The sequence below is a fragment of the Hibiscus syriacus genome, unplaced genomic scaffold, assembly GCF_006381635.1.
Source record: "Hibiscus syriacus cultivar Baekdansim isolate YM2019G1 unplaced genomic scaffold, ASM638163v2 tig00110718_pilon, whole genome shotgun sequence".
NCBI lineage: Eukaryota > Viridiplantae > Streptophyta > Magnoliopsida > Malvales > Malvaceae > Hibiscus > Hibiscus syriacus.
In genome coordinates this window covers 517,466-539,841 of record NW_024062837.1, presented here as the reverse complement: position 1 = coordinate 539,841, position 22,376 = coordinate 517,466, and the positions used below count along the sequence as shown (strand labels likewise).

Genomic DNA, 22,376 nt, shown 5'->3' with positions numbered 1-22,376 from the left:
TTGACAAGCTTTATTTTTCTATTCACTCTCACAAATCTCTTTTACATAAACCATATTGGCTTCAACTGTACTACAGGTTGGAACAGCTAAAACAAGATTCAATGATTTCTAAGCCAATGTTTAGAATATTGCCGGACTTTAACTTTTGCTTCAGTATCTGCTGCATTTTCTTTTCCGCCAAACTATATTATCTCACAACTTAGGCTGGGACAGATCATAGAAACCTTTTAACATTCTTCTGAATCGAGCAATGGTCGGAGATTAAAGAAAAGTAGACGGTCCATCACTCACGTAAATTTAACACTACATTAGATATTTCACGTTAAAAATTGATGCATTTTCTTTTATTAAAATTATCTTTTATTAACTCCCAATAATCAATTTTTTAAAACCTAGATTGTATTTTTTAAAAAATTTTAATTTTATAATGTATATTTAAAAATCACACGATTTAAAACTCTAAAATTTTATCAATATGTTAAAGTTTTAAAACTGACTACTAAAATCAACACAACAAAGAATACAAGATTTACTACATCGAGACCTGATTTTCCAGGAACATTGTGTTGCGTTATGGAATATTAGCGAAGTTGAATATTTCCTCGTCTTCCAATATATTTTCTCTCGTAACATTTTGATGGGCTGAATGATTTCATGATCACCTTATTTCAAACACAGTACGAAACATTACATGCAAATATAATACATAAAAGGTTTTAAAAGAAATAGAGCTATATACAAAAAGGAAAAAAGATTATCTGGCCTAGCTAAGCTATGTTACAGGGTTCATCTACCATTATTTTGGTCGAGAAAACTCAACAGAAAGCCACTCACGATTCGGCGAGCTATAGGGTTGGGGATACTTCGACATAATCTTCCGTCAACGTATGCCAGGATACCTGAAAGCACAAATTTAACAATTCCCCATTTCCATATAAACCTTACCCTCTGCACTTCTCCTGTGTCTCCAGGAACAACCGCTTTCTTATCATCATTTTCTGGCTCTTTCTTTGGTTTGATGATCGCAATATATTTATCCGCTTCACTTCTTAATTTACGGATTGCAAAACTCACAAAGAGGTGTTCACACAATGTTATGATGGTTGATCCAAAACTCCATTCCTGAAATAAGAATTATCTTCAAGTAAAGCTTTTGCTAAAATGTGTGTAACCATTGTGGCAATAGAAAGCAATTTTCAGTACAATCCATTTACAACTGAGTACACATACGGACGTGCCCCTTTCCCGATAATGTCTTTTCTTCCATACATGTGCTTTTACAATATTTTCAGTTGCCAAACAGATGACGAGGACAGTAAAAGGCCTACTTAAAAAGCAAAGCTGAGACCAATATAAATGGGAAAACACAAAGTCACAAATAAATATGGTTAGGTGTGGGTACGGATGCTTTAAATGAACGAGTTTGCTAAGTACGAGCATTTGTTACTGCAGCATCAAAACTTTCATCCTAACACAGATTTCTAATCTACATTTGTCATTTTACTAACAAATCTTGTGCTACAGGAAACGAGCAGAAATAGCAACTTGGATTGTTCAGGCACCTTTCAAAGCAAGAAAAATTAATGGATGGATAGACTTACAGTTTCCCATGGAAAATTGTGGAAAGAGCGAGAAGCTGCTGAAGGATCTCCTTTCAACAATGCTTTGCTCACAAGGAACCCCTTTACACGATCCATGATTTCATTTATGAGGGAACTGTTAGGAGGTAGATTTTTGAGGAAAACCTAAACATAGAATACATCAGTCAGATAACATTCGAAACTCAAACTGGCAAGGGAAGCTTATAAAAAATGTGTGGTGGGAAGATGGGCAGCAAATTTTGTCCTTGAAAGTGAGGTAAACTTGAACGAAGATTTTGTTTGAAGCGATACTATAATTTTGAACAACCCACATAAATTGGATGTCCCATTCACTGCTATCTAGATCTCAAATAAATAAATAATGTAGCAGTACTGATAATTTGTTGGCTCAATTAACCATTTACCTGGTCATCAATCACTCGCACTCTAAGATACTCTAGCCTATACATCGAGTCCAACATAGCTTGTAGGTATCCTTCAATGTACAACTGCAGAAAACAAATTAGATTATAATAAGTCCAGAAAAAGTCCACAGCCCTTCAACGGTGAGGCAAAGCTAAAACAATCTGAATTCTTGCAGACGTAATCAGACAGAAGATCGTCTCAACATCATATGTAATTGAACAGTAGTTTTCACGTGTCTCTTTGGGTTTTCTAACTCTCTTTACAAGGTATCAATATCTTTAGTATTATTTGTCAATTTGATGAAATAAGTTTTCATTATGGTAAAAAAGAGGGGACTTGAATAGGACAATATGAAATAGGATTAGAGTAAAAAGTATATTGAGGAAAGATGGGTGAGAAAGGTAGAGAGAGAGTGAGGGAGAGTTCGAAGGGTAGTGTCCGTCCGGCCAAAGGTAGTTCTTTGTCTGGAGGAGTTTCGTGGGTTGCTTTCGTGGATAATCTTAGTAGGCGTGTGCATAGAAGTGCATTATGGGAGCGTTTTAGTCATTGTGGCAAGGTGATAAAGGTGTTTATTCCATTCGTCAATAGGAGACCTTATTATAAGGAAAATACGTTTGCTTTTGTGCATTTTGCGAGCAAAGATGATCTGCATCTTGCAGTTGAAAAGATGAATAACGTATCGTTCGATGGGAGGAAAATATTGGTGTCGATCGCTAAGTATCAGAAGAAAAGTACTTCGGCGAGCTTTAAGCGTACTAATGTGGGGAGTTCTTCAGCTGCTGGTGCAGAAGTTGCGGAAGAAAGTTGCAGAGAAGAACGAGTTGTTGAATAAGTTTTATGATGGAAGGTCCTTTAAGGATTCGGTTGTCGGAACAAAAGAAGTTGAGGGCCAGAAAGTGGGGAGTTTTGGAAATAGGGGAGAAGGGAAGAAGCAGAGAGAAATTTTTATTCCAATGGAGGATAGGTCATGGCTTAGAACGTCTTTAACTGGTATTTGTAAGCCAATATTTGAAGTTGAGTTTGTGCAGAGGGCGTTAGGTTCTGAGGGAATCAATGTCAAAGTGCTTAAATGTGGATATGCAAAAAACGCCTGTCTGGTAGTTTTCCAGACTGTTGAGGAGAAAGTCACAACGATGGAAAACAAGTGGGAGGCCTTGTCCTTTTGGTTCGATAGGTTGGAGCAAGTTATGGAAGATAAAGGAATTCCATTACCTTACTGTCAAATTTCTATGATTGGTGTTCCTCCAAATTGTTGGTCAGTTCCTTTTTTCACTAGCTTGGCATCGAAATGGGGCAAACTAGTTAAGATACAAGAACAAACTGCTAAGAAAGTGGATTGTAGAGTAGCCCATATGTTGTTGAGGGTTGAAAGTCCTTTTGATATTCCTCCCTATATCAATATTAATACGTATGGGAGATCGTTCTTGATCAAGATTAGGGTGGAAGGAAGTGAAGATTTTTTTCCGGAGCTAGAGGATATGGTTGAAGACGGAACAGTAAACAATGGGGTGAACTCGCCGGAAGAGAGCCTTGGTGTTGACATCAATGAGCAGGAAGGGAGGCTGAGTGAGCAGGCGTTGGCAGACAACCATAACAGTGTACAAGCATGGGCATTGGACTCATCTCAAGGGGAGCGCACATTTTTCGAGGGGAGGTTGGAGGGAGAAGGGGGTTTTCAAAATGTAGTGGCAGTTGATGTTTGTGCAGAGGAGACAGTTTTTGATGATGATCAGGGTCAGCAGGAAAAGTTGGGGGCTGGTACAGATGAGAGAGAGTGGGTGGTTAACAGGGGTGAGGTCTCTTTGGGGCTTGACAATGTTGACCAAGTTAACGGGCTCATTGGTTCTGTGGGTAGGGTAGAAGATTTTGAGCCTATTCATGGTAGTCCAAGTTCAAATAGAGGTGGTTACAAACCAGATGAATTAGTTAATGCTAGAAGGGAATGTGGAGGTACTCAGCAGACAGATTTGAAGGATTCAGAGCTTGATTTTCCTGCTGTCCAGGTTGAAACAAATGGGTTTCAAGTTAGTAAAGTTCTTACAAGGAGGTGTTCCTCTTCCCCTCCAACAAATCGAGTTCGACCCCCTAAGGTAGCTACCATTTTCTGTGACAGAGTTTACAGCAGATCTAATAAGAAGATTAAAAGAGTTGAATCGGATAAGGGTTTTGCAGGAGTTGATTTTTCGATTGATAATGATGAAATGGAAGTAACTTGGCAGGTTAGCCAAATGTTAGGTGTTAATTTTGAGGGGGGTAAGAAAGCTTTTGCTGAGAAGTTTTCGGAGTCTAATTCGGTTAGGGGGAGAAGGGTGGGTATTAACCCTTATTATTGGTTGAAGGCTTTTAATTTTATTTTTATGGTTCGTGTTTCTTGTGTCACTTGGAATATTAGAGGATTAGGTAGGAAGGAAAAGGCTAGGGCAGTGAGGAAGGTGGTTGTTAATAAGAAATCGTCGTTTCTTTTTTTGCAAGAAACGAAATTGGAGGTGGTTCGTGTAGGCTTGAGGAGGAAGTTGGGGGGTAAAATTCTAGGTGGGTTGGTGGATTCTCCGGCCGTGGGTGCATCAGGAGGATTGGTTACTCTTTGGGATGAGGATTGGTTTTTACCTCAGTTGGTGAAAATTTCACAAATGTTTATAGCTTTGAAGGGTATAGTAAAGGATAACCAAGAGGTGTGTTGTTTTATTAATGTTTACGGGCCCTCTGGCGAAGCTGATAAAGAAGAGTTTTTTGAGGAATTATCCAGTTTTATTTCTTCATTGGGGTGCCCTTTATGTGTTGCTGGAGATTTTAATGCTCACTTGTCACAGGAAGAAAAGATGGGGAAATCTCTGAATGAAAATTCAATGGGATGGTTCAGGGAGTTTCTATTCCATACAAGTTTAATTGATCTGCCTTTGGTGGGAGGAAGTTTCACTTGGGGTAGTAACAGGGAAGATCCTACATTTGTGAGGTTGGATAGGTTCTTAGTTTCTGCAGATTTCTTAGGCTTATTCCCGGATGTTGTTCAGATGCTATTACCTAAGTCAATTTCAGATCATAATGCTGTGGCATTGGATTCCAATAAGATTAATTGGGGTCCGAAACCCTTCAAACTGTTCAATTACATTATGGAGGAGGAGGGTTTTAAGGAAGCTGTGGAAAAGAAAATTTCAGAAGCTAAGAGTAGGAAGAGGCTGAACATTGAGGAGTTACTTAGAGTTTCTAAGACAGAAATCATGAATTGGTCTAATGGAAGCAGATTGCAATTACAAAGTTTGATTGAAAGCAAAGAGAGACTAATTTCGAATCAAGAAGCTCAATTACAACAAAGGATTCCTTCCGTTTCTATGGTGGATGATGCAAAAGAAAAAAGTGAATTATGGTCATTGTATAAAAAAAAAGAATTAGTTTGGTTTCAAAAATCAAGGGCGCAGTGGATTATGGATGGAGATAGAAATTCAAGGTATTTTCATCAATGTGCTACAAATAGAGGGAGGGTGAATGCTCTTAATTCTTTGGATGTGAGTGGGAATTTGATTGAGGATCCGATAAGGATAAAAGCTGCTATTTTTTATTTTTTCAAGAATGCTTACAATGCCATTCCGACAGTTGGAGTTGTGAAGATGGATTTGAATTTTTCTAAACTTTCGGAGGGTCAAGTTGCTCAATTAGATATGAATTTTTCGGAGGAGGAAGTTTGGGAGGTAATACATTCGTCGGATAGTAATAAAGCTCCGGGTCCTGACGGATTGAATATGGGATTTTTCAAGAAATTTTGGTCAATCTCAATTTGCTTTCATCCCGGGAAGGCAGATTTGTGACTGCTCCTTAATTGCTAATGAAGCAATCGATTTTTGGAGGAGGAAAGGAAGGGAAGGTCTCGTCTTCAAAGTGGATTTCAAGAGGGCTTACGACACTGTTGATTGGAATTTTTTAATCAAAGTTATGGAGTGTATGGGGTTTAGCAGAAGATGGAGGTCGTGGATCCATAATTGCTTAAGTTCAACTTCTATTTCAATTCTTGTCAATGGCTCCCCAACTGAAAGTTTTAAAATATCTAGGGGCTGAGACAAGGGTGTTCTCTATCCCCGCTTCTGTTTAATATAGTGGGTGAATTTATGAATTTACTATTGTCTAAAGCAGTAGCATTGGGGCTGTTTGAGGGCTTTAATTTAGGTTTTGATAATTCTTCGTCGATGCTGTCCCATTTACAATTTGCGGATGACTTGATTATTTTTTGTAAAGCTTCAATTGGCAAATTTGAAGAGGGTTTTGGTTATTTTTGAGATGTGTACAGGGCTGCAGCTGAATTTGTTGAAAAGCAGAATTTTTGGTCTCAATTTACAAGATAACATTGTTGGGGAATGGGCAGATTCTATTGGTTGTTTAAGAGGTTCTTTTCCGGCAGAATACTTGGGGTTACCTTTGGGTGCTAAGAGGAATTCTATTCAACTATGGGATCCGATTGTAAATAAGTTCTACCAGAAATTGACAGGCTGGAAACTGTCTTCTTTATCAATAGCAGGAAGGACAGTCTTGATAAAATCAGTCTTGAATGCTCTCCCTAATTACTATATGTCACTTTTCAAAATGCCAGTGGTTGTGAGGAAGAAACTGGAATCTATTATGGCCAACTTCTTGTGGGGTTCATCGGCTGTGAAGAAAAGGCTCCATTGGGTTAACTGGAATACTGTCTGTAAAAATAAAGAGTTGGGGGGATTGGGAATTTCGGATCTAAAGTTACGAAATAGAGCTTTATTGGGCAAGTGGGTTTGGAAATTTGGTACAGAGAAGGACTCTTGTTAGATGATAAACTGCCCTCTAATGTGTCTTGGATTTGGAAATGTGTTTTAAATAACTATTGGTCTAATGACTCTTTTGGTTTATGCCTTCGAAATAATCTCGTGCTTCAGGTGGGTAAAGGAGAGTCTATCAGATTTTGGCATGATTCTTGGATTTCTAATGTTTCTTTGAAGACTTTGTTTCCTAGAATCTTTGCTCTGTCTGTTAATAAGGAAGGTGTTGTGACTGAATTTGGGTGTATATTGAATGGGGAGTGGGTATGGGATTTTCAACTTAGGAGGAATTTAATGGATAGTGAGTTTGAACATTGGATGGAACTGATGGTTTTGCTGGATAATTTTCGCCCTCTACTGCAGGGTGAAGACCGTGTTGCGTGGAAAGGTAGTGGGGATGGTGAGTTCTCGGTTAATTCGTGCTCAAGACTATTTTCAAGTTTAGCAGAATCTGACAATTCTTTGTTTGAGATTGTGTGGAAGGATTTAGTTCCACCAAAGGTAGAGATTTTCCTATGGCAAGTTATTCATCAGAAGTTGGCTGCCAAAGCTGCTTTATTGAGAAGAGGAGTTAAAGATATCGAAAACCCGCTTTGTGTGTTCTGTGGTGAGGAATCGGAATCAGTCAGTCACTTATTTTTTTCCTGCGTCCAGGTTTGGCAGATTTGGGCAAAACTACTCCGTCTGTGGAAAGTTTTTTCAGTTCTCCCTAATAATCCGAAAGGCTTCTTGCTTTCATGGTTGCAACTTAGACCTTACTCGGGTATTTGGAGATTTATTCCAGGAGCTGTTTTGTGGTCTGTTTGGCTGTGCCGGAACCAAATTGTATTTGAGAAGGCAAGATGGACAAAGAAAATCTATTTTTTTTGGTGAGGTATAGGGTGGCATCATGGTTTTTAGCAAAAAAACAAGGATTTGTCTATTCATATGGATAGCCTTGTGGGTGATCTTACTTTGGCGGATATGAATAAATCCCGTTCTAACTTTCGACTGTCAAGATTAAAATGATGTCCCCCTCCTTCCGGTTACTTTAAGATGAATGTTGATGGGGCTGTCAACTTTGACTGGAAAAAGAGTGGTATTGGTGGAGTTCTTAAAGATGCTGGTAATAACAAGTTGGTTTCCTTCTCTACAGCCTTAGGACCTTGTTCTCCTATTCTTGCAGAGATTTATGCAATCAAAACCGGGGTAGATGTGTTTTTTGATTCAGTTTGGAGGGACAAAGGAAATCTTATTTTAGAAAGTGACTCGCTTCTTGCAGTTAAGTGGATCAACAGCCCGGATCTTTGCCCGGTTCACCTTGTTGATTTTATTTCAGAAATTCAGAAGTCAGTGGTGCTTTATAATGTTATTATTAAGCATATCAGCAGAGGTATGAATGTGGAAGCTGATTGTCTAGCTAAGTCAGGAATTGGTTAGTGACTGTGGAGGATATTGTTAGGAGCTGTGCTTTTGGTTTCTTTGGTTGTTTCTTTGAATTGGCAATTATTTGTAATGTTTGGTTCTTATGTAATTGTTGGTTATTAATATACTAAGGCACTTTTTTCCTCCTTCTGCTACTTGTCTCCTTAATAGAGACAACTATGAGGGAGGTTTTTAATGAGGCCTTCTATTCCTATCAAAAAAAGATAATAGGATTAGAGAAAAAAAAGATGTTACCTCATCAACCCCAGGGCTTCTGTCAAGCTTTATTTTTCTGTCTGGCCCACCCCCCATCAAAGCTGTACCCAAGACCGATGGCTCCATAGCCAATTTTAATATTCCTTGGTGAAATCCACTCACCTTGAGAATAAACAGTCAACCGTCACTTTTTACAGTCATCCTTAACAATAGCTAGAAAATAAACTAGATTCAAACAAATGTGAAATGATATCGACTGGTACCATCCCATTGAAACCACTTGCTTCTGCCCCCTTCAGAACAGAGTCAGATATTTCAGTAACAGCCGCAAAAATTACATTAGACCCCGCTGTTTTCAGCTGCAGTGTTGGAATAGAAATAACATAGGTAAGTGCTAAGAAAACAGAAAAAATAATATTCCTAGTTGAAGGTTTATACAACTTACTGTTTTACCCAGATCACCAAAGTAGCGTTTTGTTCCAGAGAAACCTTTACCATTAATACATTTACTGATAAATTTAAAGGTTCCTGTGGACAATGAACAAAGAAAAAATAAAATCAAGACAAGGTAGGTTTAGTTTATGATGCTATCTTTGGTAATATGTGACTAAAATAAATATATATGTGAAACTAGAACCTGAACTTAATCACACAATATACTCAAACTACCATGACCAGTTCCTTGAAAAGGAAAGTACCCTAGACTAAACTATGGACCTTTTATATTCCTCTTAACCCTTACAATCCCAAACTCAAAAAGGAAATTCCCACCTCCAGTTTCAACAAAGTAGTGTATACCCTACAATCTGGTGATCCTCATCCTCTTATATGCCCAAACAATGGAGAATACAAAAAAAAGATATCATAGATGCCATTATTAACTCCAAGGTAAACCAATACAGGCAAGGAAGACTTGAATGTGAATAAACCACAGAGAACATACCCGATTTGAAACCAGGAAGATTCATCAAGCCTTGAGAAGGATCAAAAAAGATATCAAGGGAGGATGAAGCCAAGTCGTCAAAGATTGACGCAAAACCTGGGGGCAGTAGTTCACTACCTTTAGCAATGGAAATTGACCTCATGGCATACCTGGTTAATTATAAGATTCTGCAAGTGAGGTTACCACAGTCACAAAACAAGCAAAAAATAAACGCAGATCTTACCATGAATAATGTTGTGCACATCTTATTAGCAATTCACGAATTGTTACTAGAGCATGAGTAACCGAGACACCATTTAGCTCCACGACCACCTTTTTTATAGGAGGAACCTATAGAAGCAAATGAAAAGAATACAAGAAAAAAAATGTAAATGAGCTTACTCAAGATGACACCAAAACAATGACTAAATCAGTTAGCATATATTCAGAAGAGCACAGCACACAAGTCACACCTTTACCACACTATGTATCAACGTTCTCAAAGCTTCCTGGGCTGAATTATAGCTAGAATAGGACTCCCCAGGAATAAAGGTTGCAATAATCTGTAAGTGCAGGATAGATTAAAACTAATGTGGTTGTTTAAGACAATTATCAACAAGTAACAGAAACAAAAATATAGTACCTTTATTGGGTGGATCTCAAAATTATCAAAATAAAACTGCTGACTTGAATTTGAGTCACTAAGAGAGGTTCTCCAAAATGAGACGATTTTCATCAAAGTATCCTCATCAATATTCAAATCAATTGGCTGCGTAAAAGAGAGCAACAAAAACTTTGAGCTGCAGCTCATAGCATAGATATAATAGCACCTTCAAAACTAAGTTATCATCAATTTTACGCAGTTTTCACCATGCATAGTGACAAAAGCCATGAATTTTACTGTGATTCACTCATATTGAATGTGTAGGAAACTTACAATTATATATACAAGCCTAGGCTTTATCTTAGGTAACTTCTAAACTAGGTAAGAGACTAATTCTAGTAATAAAAAGAATCCCTTAGATTTAGAGATACTAACTAAATAGAATATTTACAAATCCGACTCAATCTTCTTGACTTAGGTAACTAATCTCTGACACTCCAACTCAAGCTGGGAGCATGGATATCTTCCATCCTCGGCTTGCCTATTAACTTCTGAAAATACTTACCAGGTAGACCCTTGGTAAGTATATCTGCAACTTAATCACCAGTGGTTACATAGGGAGTACAGATCAGGCCACTGTCAAATTTCTCTTTTATGAAATGTCTATCCACTTCAACATGTTTTGTTCTGTCATGTTGAACTGGATTATGAGCAATGTTGATTGCTGACTTGTTATCACAATAGAGTTTCATTGGTCCATTCTACTTTACTTTCAAGTCTTCTAAAATAATCTTCAACCAAAATAACTCACAAATTCCCAATGCCATAGCTCGAAATTCCGCTACTGCACTTGATCTAACCATCACATTTTGTTTTTTGCTTCTCCAAGTAACTAAGTTTCCTCCAAAGAAAGTGCAATAGTCTGAGGTTGACTTTCTATCAATTATGGATCATGCATAATCTGCATCCATGTATGCTTCCAGAGTCAAGTTCCCCCCCTCTTCTAAATAGAATTCCTTTGCCTGGTGTACCCTTCAAGTACTGCAAAATATGTACTACATCCCTTAGGTGTGATTCCTTGGGATTGTGCGTGATTTGGCTCGCAACCCCAACAACATATGCTATGTCTGGTCTGGTGTCTGAAAAATAGATAAGTTTTCCCACAAATCTTTGAAAAAAACTTCTGTCAACTGCCATATCATCCTCCTTTGAGTCTCCAAGCTTGTGATTGACTTCTATAGGAGTTTCTGCTTGTTTACATCCTAGTTTTTCAGTTTCCTTCAACATGTCCAAAGTATACTTCTACTGAGATATTAAAATCCTTTGTTGTGAGTGAGCCACCTCAATACCAAGGAAGTATTTTAATCTTCCAAGGTCCTTCACTTCAAACTCTTTTACAAGACACTTCTTTAAATTACCAATTCCTTCATAATCATTACCTATAAAAATTATATCATCTACATACACCAACAGTGTAGTTACTCCCGTGAAGGAGAGTATTTTGCAAACAGAGAATGATCACCTTGAGTCTGTTTGAAACCTTGTTTTAGCATTACTTTAGTAAATCTCCCAAACCAAGCTTTCGGGGATTGTTTTAGTCCAAAAAGAGCTTTTCTTAATTTACACACTGCCTGTCCAGTATTCGAACTAAATCCGAGTAGAATATTCATGTAAACTTCTTCTTCAAGGTCCCCATGCAAAAAGGCATTCTTGATGTCAAACTATTGCAAATTCCATCCCTAAATAGCTGTCAAGGACAATAGGACCCTCACTGTACAATTCTATAGGTTTGAGAGTACCCATTTGCCACAAATCTTGCTTTGTACCTTTCTAAAGAACCATATGATTTATACTTGACAAAAATACCCATTTGCATCCCACAGTTTTTTCCCTTCCGACTGCTTCACTAAATCCCATGTGTTATTCTTCTCCAGCGCCTCCATTTCCTCTTTCATAGCCTTTTTCCAGTTCTCATTTTCTAATGCCTTAGATACTGTTTTAGTAATATCAATGTCATTTAGGCTAGTAAGGAAGGTTCTGTGATTGGGGGATAGTTCTTTGGAGGTAAAAAACATATAGGTAGGATGTTTGTTGGTGCAAGTTCTTTTTCCTTTTCTAATAGCAATGGGAAATTCAAAATCAGAAGGAGATAAAGCATTTTTTTTTTATAGAAGTTGGAGGTCTCATTAAAGGCTCCCTTCGTATTCTTCCACATACTAAGAAGTATGTTGAAGAACATAAAAAGGAAGAAAAGAATGCCTCATATTTTATTAAATAATAGACCAAGTACATGTGGTAACACTGATCCCTCATATGGGAATATACACCATTACAAACCATATCACTTAAAAATCTTACATCTTCAAACAAAAAGCCCCTAAGATAATGTTATGAACTGAAGAGAATAGAAAAGGAAAAATCGAAGGAATAAAGATTTTAGAAGAAGAAAAGCAGGGAGATTTCAGAAATCAGAATTTCATTCATTCATCAGGTATCTTTTTCATTCCTTAGTACACAGTTTTATTTGATTACAATGTACTATAGCAAATAGAAAGAGGACAGCTGTATAACTAATTCTCTAACAAACTCCTTGCAGCTGAATATTTTCCTCCTTTGGGTTGATAACTGGATCCACGTCTGAGCCCATCTCCTCTGCCCAACTCTTCTTCTGTTGCCTCTCCAGGTAATTTCCTTCAGCCCTCTCATTAGAGATTGAAATCCCTAATTCCCTGATCTCTTTTCTCTCAATCCCTAATTCCTCGTCCATTTCCCCCAATTTCCTCGCTTCAATTCTAATCTCCTCGTCCTGGTCTTCTCTTGCAACTGTGACAATACCCCCTTAATCAGCAGATCCTTGTCCCCAGGGATCGAATTCAGGAAACTGGGCACACAAGACTGTATAATCTTCCCAGGTATCATTTTCAGCACTTAAATTCGTCCAACGAACCAATAATTGAGTAACAGCACGGTTATCTCATTTGATAATTCGTTTGCTTAAAATTTTCGCAGGAAATACTTTAAGTTGTCCATCATCTATTACCTGAGGAGGGTCTGATGAAGCCACCGTCTTCTCTCCCAGTTTCCGCTTCAAGAGACTGACATGGAAAACAAGGTGTATTTGAGTAGTTTCTGGTAAGTCTAATTTATAAGCAACCTCACCAATCTTTTCAAGAATTTTGTAAGGGCCATAAAAACGGGCTGCTAACTTCAAATTTTTTCTGATTGCCAGGGAAGTCTGCCGATATGGTTGCAGTTTCAGGTACACCTCTTCTCCCACATCAAATGTTCTTTCACTACGATTTTTATCAGCTTGCTGTTTCATACGGTTCTGGGCTTGCTGTAACTGGTCTCTAACAATTTGCCTGATCTGCTCTCTGTCTTGTAATAACGTCTGAACATTGTTAACATTAGATTCAGAACACCATAACATTGTAGGAGGTTTATATCCATAGAGTGCCTCAAAAGGGGTAATTTTAAGTGCTGTATGATAGTTTGTATTGTACCACCATTCAGCATGAGGTAACCATCTTGCCCATTGAGTAGGTTTTAGGAAACACAAACCCCTTAAGTACTGCTCAAGACATTGATTCACTCTCTCAGTTTGACCATCCGTCTCGGGATGGTAAGCTGTGCTAAAGAGTGTGCTGGTTCCCAACTGCTTCATTAGTTCTTTCCAAAAAAGACTAGTGAAGGTCCTGTCACGATCTGAAAATGCCATCTTAGGCTGACCATGAAGCTTATAAACTTGATCTAAATATAATTTAGCTACTTCCATAACAGTGTAGGGATGAGAAAGTGCTAAAAAATGAGCATATTTAGTCAATTTATCCACTACTACTAAAATGCAATTCTTATGCAAAGAATTAGGTAAACCTCCAATAAAATCCATAGTTATCACCTCCCATGCTTGTTGAGGAATTGGAATTGGTTGTAGCAGCCCAGGTTTAGCCACATGCTCCACCTTATTGCGTTGGCAGACTTCACATTTCTGTACATAAGTAGAGACCATGGTTTTAAGTTTAGGCCAATAAAAATAAGATTTCACCCGCTGGTATGTAGCCTGAATACCCGAATGCCCTCCATGAGGAGAATCATGTAAAATCTGCAATCGTAAATCACCGGACTTTCCCACATAAACTCTATTTTTGTAACGCAACACCCCTTTTGAATACTTCCAATTTGGAACACTAGCAGTGTTAATAGTTACTGCTCGAATGTATTCTTTAGCATCAGCATCATTTTCATAGCTTTGCTCAATGTCCTTAACCCAAGCCGGAATTATAATCATGGCACCCATCCTTCGACACTCACCCACCTGCACAAATTGTCTTGACAAAGCATCAGCCACAACATTATTACGCCCTTTTCGATATTGAATTTTGTAGTCCAAACCCAACAATTTAGTCAATCCTTTCTTCTGAATTGTTGTCGTGAGTTTCTGCTCTAACAAATACTTCAAAGGCTCATGGTCTGTTTTAATGATAAACGGACCACACTCAAGATATTGTCGCCATTTCGAAACTGCCAAAAGAATAGCCAAATATTCCTTCTCATAAATAGAAAGGTCTACGTTTTTAGGGCCTAAAGCTTTGCTAAGATAGGCTAAAGGACGACCTCCTTGGGATAAAACAGCCCCAATACCTTCTGAGCTTGCATCAGTTTCTAAACAAAATTCTTTAGTAAAATCAGGAAGAGCCAAAACTGGAGCCTTACACATTACTTCCTTTTTTTTTTGATAGGAATAGGAGGTCTCATTAAAAACCTCCCTCATAGTTGCCTCTTGATAAGAGGCAACTAGCGGAAGGAGGAAAAGAGTACCTCAATATATTAGTAAACCCGAATTACATAAAACTATAACTTACAAAATCACCCGAATTAGAATACCAAACATAACCGCTAACAGTAAGGACATTCAGCCTATCCCCTCCTTAGCTAACTTGTCCGCCTCCCAATTACAAGCCCTAGGAATCAACCTAACCATAATATCCCTACCCGAAATTACATCCCCAATTTCCCGAACCAAAGAACTGAAGAACGAAGGAGCCTCAGTAGGCCTGAAAATCCAATCCACTGCAGTCTTACAATCACTTTCGAGAATAAGTCTTCCCTTCGACGCCCAGTCCGAATGTAGAAATAGATCAATTCCTTCTTTAATGGCTTTTAACTCGGCAAACAGAGGAGGACCAGGTCCGACAGGCTTAGAGAAATAGATCACGGTAGAGCCATTCGAATCTCTCAACAGACCTCCGATTCCACCCTGCAAACCATCACTTCTAACTGCCCCATCCACATTGAATTTATAAAAATCAGGTGGAGGTGAGTACCAGCACAGATCCTTCTTCTTCTTCTGAAAATTGACTGCTAAACCATCTGCCAGCCTTGGATCTCCTATTAGTAGATCTACCTGGATGTTAACATCAGGAAATTTAGCTAGAAACCATTTGGCCAGCCTGAATCTGCAAATGAAGAACAGTGTAGATCTCTCAAAATTCCATTTTTCAAACACCACTAAGTTCCTAGCCTTCCAAATCGACCACATAACAACACCCGGGATGAAATTCCAAATAGAAGAAGAAGCCTTCAAATCCGACCATGAACTAAGTAGAGACGGGGGATCTTTAGGCAGAACAGTATTAACCTCCCATAAATTGATGAACAAATTCCACAACTCCCAAGCTACAGGACAAAACATAAATAAATGATGAATTGTTTCTTCCTCCTTTTGGCATAAAGGACATAATAACTCTTCCAAAGGAATACCTCTTTTCTTCAATTCCACTCTAACAGCTAATTTCTGGTGAGATAATTGCCATAAAAATGTTTCAACTTTTGGGGGAGCCAATCCAGACCAAACCCATTTCTTCCACTGAAAAATTCCTCCAGAGCTTCGAATAAGAGCTGATCTACAGGCCTTAACTGAGAACAAACCATCTCCACTCCCTGACCAAATTAGGAAGTCATCAACAGCATCAATCAAGACAATATTATCAATCAAAGTCATTAGCGATATCCATTGATCCAATTCCCAATCACATAAATTCCTCCTTAGACAAATATTCCAACTCCAACAATTATTATCATAGCAGCCAAAGTCCACAACTTTCCCCGTTTTGTTTATCGATAAAGCATAAATCCTAGGGAATTGTTCTTTTAAGGTGGAATTATTAGCCCAAATGTCATTCCAGAATTCGATTGATCTACCATTCCCCACTTGGATCTTGGAATTGGACCTTAGACAATTCCCAATATCGTCATTTTTCTCATAATTATTCACAATTCCTCTCCATATCCATGAATCTTGCGGGTTAACAGCCTTATTAATTGAAAGAGACAAATTGGTAATATTGTGCTTGCAACAGATCATCTCCTTCCACTGAGAATGTTTATCATTTGCAAACTTCCAAACCCACTTCCCCAGAAGCACTCTATTCGCCATCGACAAATCCAGGACACCCAAACCACCCTCCTCGTACGGTTGACACACAATTTTCCAATTCACCCAATGAATCCGCTTCTTCGAGGGATCGTCCCCCCAAAGGAATTTAGCCATCAGAGAATTCAACTTTTGATTAATCTTTAGGGGGATTTTGAAGATAGAAAGGAAGAAAATTGGCAAGGACGACAAAACAGACTTCACTAATACTAATCTCCCTGCCATCGATAATGTTTTTGCTTTCCAGCCCTCTAATTTGCTATTGAACTTCTGCAGAACTGGTTCCCACAACAGATCCGAATTTCTGTAAGTGCCTATCGGTATACCAAGGTATGTCATAGGAAGAGCCCCAACACCACAACCTGCGAACGTAGCCCATTCCTTTAGAGCCTCCTCATCCATATTAACACCAAATAACTTGCTCTTTGATAAATTAAGTTGAAGGCCTGTCATTAAGCCAAATCCTCAAAACTCTCCTAATATTCATAATTTGAGCAGAAGAGTTCCTGCAGAAAAGTATTAAGTCATCTGCGAATTGTAGATGCGTCAAATGAAACTTATTTTCCGCCCTACCAACACTGAACCCTTCAAACAGAGCACAATCAGCAGCCTTAATCAACATTAGATTCAATAATTCCCCAACAATATTGAACAGCATAGGAGATAGACTGCAGCCTTGTCTTAACCCTTTCCCCATCTTGAATTCATTGGTCGGAGAACCGTTGACAAGAACAGAAATTGAAGCGGAGGAGATACACAACTCAATCCAAGAAAGCCACCTATTTCCAAATCCCATAATTCTCAGGAGTCTCAACAATATCGGCCATTCCACCGAATCATAAGCCCTTCGAAAGTCCACCTTGAAAACAACACCTTTCCTCTCTTTTTTCCTCCAATCATCAATAACTTCATTAGCCAAGAAGACACAGTCCAGTAGCTGCCTTCCGGGAATGAAGGCAAACTGTGACGGACTAACCAGAACACTAATAACAGCCGCAAGCCTTCTAGCTAGAACTTTGGAAATTATTTTATACAAACTGCCAACTAAGCTTATCGGTCTGTAATCTTCTATACCTTCAGGATTTCTGGTCTTTGGAATCAACGTTAGGAATGAATGATTGACCCCGTGCTCCCAAATCCTTCCATTATAAAAGTCCTCGACAAATTTCATAATGTATGACTTCAGAGATGGCCAAAATTTCTTAAAGAAACCCATTGTGAAACCGTCTGGCCCCGGTGCTTTGGCACTGTCCGAGTGGAAGACTGCCTCCCACACCTCCTGTTCTGAGAATCTAACTTCAAGTAGCTTCTTTTGATCATCTGTCAATTTAGCAAAAGGCAAATTGATTTTGTCCACCTCTAGGGTTGTTACCGAGTTAAAATTGTCCTTGAAATAATTAAAAACAAAGCCTCTCAGCTGATCCGGTTCTGAAATAACTTCCTCAGCTACCTTCAATGAAGAAATGGTGTTAACCCTATTCCTATTCAACGCACACATGTGGAAAAACTTTGTGTTTCTATCCCCCTCAATACTCCATCTCACTCGTGACCTCTGCAGCCAAATGCTCTCCTCCTTCCTATGCAAATTCCACAACTCCTTCCTCGCAACAATCATCAAGTCCCGTTCTTGAAAGGAAGTCCCCTCTTCCTGTAGCTTCAATTCCAGACCATTAATTCTGGATTCTAATTCAGAAATAGCATCGGAAAGTCCCCTGTGATTATTCCTTGGCCAATTCTAATAGCCTGCTTAGTTCCTCTAAGCAGTGAAAACAGACCCCTACCACCAATACCCCTCCTTAGAATTGATAATGACGATTCCACCGCCCCAACAAACCCATCTTCCTGAAGCATGTAATTATAGAACCGAAACGGCTTAGGGCCCCAATTATTGCATTCTTCTACCAACAAAACTGGATTGTGATCCGAAAGGGATTTGGGAAGCATTTTTTGGATCACATTTGGGAACTGATTTAAAAATGATCCACTAATCAAAAATCTATCCAGCCTTACCCATGTAGTTGACTCTCTATTATTGGACCATGTAAATCGCCCCCCTACTAGCGGTAAATCCATCAAATTTGAAGACTGAATAAAAGACCTAAGCAGATCCATAGAGTGCCAATTCTGAGTAAACCCACATTTCTCCTCAGGGTCTAGATAAGCATTAAAGTCCCCCCCCAAGCAGACCGGCAAGTTGATGCTTTGAACAGCACATAAAAAATCCCTAAAAAATTCCTCTTTATCAGCCTCTACTGATGGACCATACACATTGATAATGACACATTCAAAATTGCTCATCTTAAACTTCCCTGATAATGCCATAAATCTACCACTGTTAATCTGTGCACTAACCTCAAAGTCATTCTCATTCCATAAACATATTAGACCTCCTGCCGAACCATCAGCTGGAACAAAACAGCTGCCTCTGAGCAGATTACCCCCAAGCTTTCTTGTTAATCCACTTCTACAGACATTCAATTTTGATTCTTGAAGTAGTAAAATAGCCGGCTTTTCTCTAAGAACCAACCTCGACACTGCCCTGATTTTTTCAGACTTCCCAAGCCCCCTAATATTCCATGTAATAATTTTTAGTTTTGACATTTAAATTAATAACAATCAACACCAAATACAATCCACAAGGTACAATCAGGAGGCCTTTCCAATCCCCAACAATTCCATCTTGAAAATCTCATCCTCTACAATTTGATTCCCCCCTATAAAGGAAATTCCCAGCATGTCACAGACTTCCCTAGTATATTCCGCTTCCTGCCTGGCTTGAACAGAGTCTTGAGATGGCTGAGACACCTCCCTAACGTATTCCACTGACTCCCTGTCCGTGCTACCAGTCACCCTCCTATATATTCTATCATGAAATCTTACTTCCACTTCACCTTCCGAACATACACTACCCGAATGACAAGGAGCAATTCTGAACCTTCTCCTGTTCATTAGATTTGTTGATCGAGAAAAGCCCTGACCAGAATTTTTTGTAGACTCCAAACTGCTCTCCTTATCTAAGAATCTACCCTCCACCTCATGGTCAGCAGATACACTATTCCTATCCATGTCCATTTGTCTATGAGAATTTATCACATTATCCTCAATTATACTCCGCTGCTCAATAGCCTGCTCTTCGATCAATTCGACGCCCTGCTCAGCTTGTACCAATTCCTTCTCCCCCCCTGAAATTATAATCACTTGCCTAGGATTATCAACTTCTACAGGGACCAAAGGATTGACTAAAATGTTATTGGGCTGGAAAATTAGTTTGTCTCCAATCCTTTTTACGTTATATGCAGGCCCAGAAGGACAGATTTTCATAGTAGAGTTTAGGGGAGACTCATTAACATCAGATTGATTTTTTTCATCGGGAGAAGAACTTTCTCTCAGACCTAGTCCCACGTGACCTTCCACTTGGACAGACCTATTTTCCACTAAACCTGACAGCCCACAATTGGACTTTCCTGCATTTGACTTTCTTGAAGTAGCCTGACCCTCAGTACCTCCATTCATACCACTATTATGACCATTATTCAGCCAAGAAGTAACTTTATGCACAGAAATCTCTGCAAAATCTTCTCCTTCAACTGCTCTTTCTGGAACACAGTCCTCCTCTGACTCGGAAAGGACAGAATCCCTGTTCACCTTGTTTGAAAATTTCTCTTCCATCTTCCTCCCCAGTTCATTCGGCTAGATCAACACAGACCCCATGAGAATCTTAACTTTGAAAGATCTACCATAAGAACCTACAATGACCATTTCTGGAACATCGAAGGGACTCTCCACCCTTAACAAAACCTTCGCAGACGAAAGGTCGTATCTCATCTTAGATTCTTCCTTAAAACAAATGAACCTTCCCCAATCCTTAGTGAGCTTCTCCAAGAAAGCCTCATTCCAGCACAACAAGGGCAAACCACACAGTTCTATTTGGCACAAAGCCAAAGGAACACCATTCTCATTAACTGCTGGGGCTAACCAATCGAAACACAAGGACAACACTTCCTTCTTATTTTCCCAAGCATAAGAAAATTCATCCACAGAATTAAAAGTGATGATACAAGCCTTCCAAGCATAACCCCATCTCGACACCTGAATTCCCAATCCCTCTATCTCCATGGCTTCCTTTGCCGACTCATAATCATAAGTTGATTTCATTATTCCTGTTAATGATCGTTTCACCCACTTGAAATTGTCTGTCGCAATATGCATCTCCCACACGTTCCTCACACCAGTAGCATTTCGTTTGCTGCCCTCCACCAACATCTCCGACTCTTGTTCTCTTCTCTTGTTTACATCAGACCTCGCTACTTCCTTATACGTTCTGCCATCCCTGAAGCTTTGCATCGACTTTGCCTTTAGCCCATTTGAAACCAACTCCTGCTCTCTTGACTTGAACCTCAACATACTCTTCCCATCATCGACCTCCTTCTTAGTTCCCTTCTGATACTTAGCAACCCCTACCGATAATCTCCTCCCATCGAACCATCTCCCATTCACAGACTGGATAGCTTTTTCCCTACTTTCCTCATCAATAAATTGGACAAAAGCGAATGTTGAGGACTTGTACTTTGATTTCTCTAAAAACCGCGGAATGAATATTCTCACAATCTGACCATAAGGACTAAAAAACTCTCTAAGAACTCGTCTTGAAACCCTCTTACTAAGATTGTCAATGAACACTGTCCATTCCTCAGTAGAGGTAATCGACTTTTTCGAGTTTTCTGCACTTCTCTCTCTACCTATCTCACTCATTGCTTGTGGCTATAAATAAAGGGACAAACATTACACATTACTTCCTTCAATTGATTAAAAGCTGTCAATGCTGTAGGCGTCCATATAAAACCTTCATTTTTTAACATCATTGTAAGTGGTCGACTAATTGCACCATAGCCTTTGATGAACCTTCTATAATAGCCTGTTAGCCCCAAAAATCCCCGAAGAGATTTTAAGTTTTGAGGAATTGGCCAATTTTTCATAGCAGCAATTTTTTATGGATCAGTGGAAACCCCTTGAGCATTAATAATATGGCCTAAATATTCCACTTGTGGTTGACCAAAATAACATTTACACCTATTAGCATATAGCTGATGTTGTGTCAATATTTCTAAAACTCTTCTCAAGTGTCGTGCATGAGCAGACAATGTAGTGTTGTACACTAATATATCATCAAAAAATACTATAACAAACTTTCGCAAGTAGGGAGTGAACAGATCATTCATAAGAGATTGAAATGTAGCAGGTGCATTAGTAAGATCAAAGGGCATTACCTTGAATTAAAAATGTCCATGAAGAGTGCGAAAGGCAGTTTTGTAGATGTCTGTAGGCTAAATTCGAATCTGCCAATAACCAGACCGTAAGTCCAACTTAGAAAAATAGGCTGCTCCATGTAATTCATCTAATAAATCCTCCACCACTGGTATTGGAAACTTATTTTTTACTGTCTGGTTGTTTAATTGTCTATAATCGACGCAAAATCTCCAAGAACCATCCTTTTTCTTAACAAGTAAGCAAGGTGAGGCAAAAGAGCTCTTGCTTGCTTGAATGACAGAAGCTGCTAGCATATCAGAAATTTGTCTTTCCACCTCTGCTTTTTGATGATGTGGAAATCTTTAAGGCCGCAAATTGACCGGGGCTGCACTCGGTTTAAGTGTAATTGAATGGTCATGTACTCGTTTAGGAGGTAATCCTTTAGGTTCATCAAAAACTCTTGCAAATTCTGCTAATAATGGTTGTAGCTCCTGAGGCACCTGCTGCTCCTCAATTTCCATGGTTAAGAAATAAATTTCTCCCAATAAATCTGGATCCTTGGCAGTAATCTTTTGCATTTTGTCATTAGAAACTGTTTTCATAAGGAATGGTGCTTGATGTCCTTGAATAGATAATTGTTGTCCCTCCTTCTCAAAAGTAATAGTCATAGCATTAAAATCCATAAGGATTGGACTATATTTGCGCATCCAATCGACTCCAAGAACCATATCACTGCCTCCCAGATTAAGTACCCGAAAATCATGAA

General features: G+C 38.9%; 1 protein-coding gene across 1 annotated transcript in view; it reads right to left on the bottom strand.

Moving 5' to 3' along the window:
- Positions 1-581: 581 nt before the first annotated feature.
- Positions 582-22,376, bottom strand: part of LOC120139014 — a 73,637-nt gene continuing 51,842 nt past the window's right edge. The window contains exons 27-36 of the mRNA XM_039154368.1: positions 9,970-10,095; positions 9,800-9,889; positions 9,571-9,677; positions 9,348-9,496; positions 8,850-8,932; positions 8,668-8,763; positions 8,444-8,566; positions 2,006-2,089; positions 1,602-1,745; positions 582-1,122 (exon numbers count right to left, since the gene is read on the bottom strand). Of these exons, the coding sequence (XP_039010299.1) occupies positions 787-1,122; positions 1,602-1,745; positions 2,006-2,089; positions 8,444-8,566; positions 8,668-8,763; positions 8,850-8,932; positions 9,348-9,496; positions 9,571-9,677; positions 9,800-9,889; positions 9,970-10,095 (1,338 nt within the window). The 3' untranslated portion in view covers positions 582-786. The remainder of the gene's footprint in view (positions 1,123-1,601; positions 1,746-2,005; positions 2,090-8,443; positions 8,567-8,667; positions 8,764-8,849; positions 8,933-9,347; positions 9,497-9,570; positions 9,678-9,799; positions 9,890-9,969; positions 10,096-22,376) is intronic.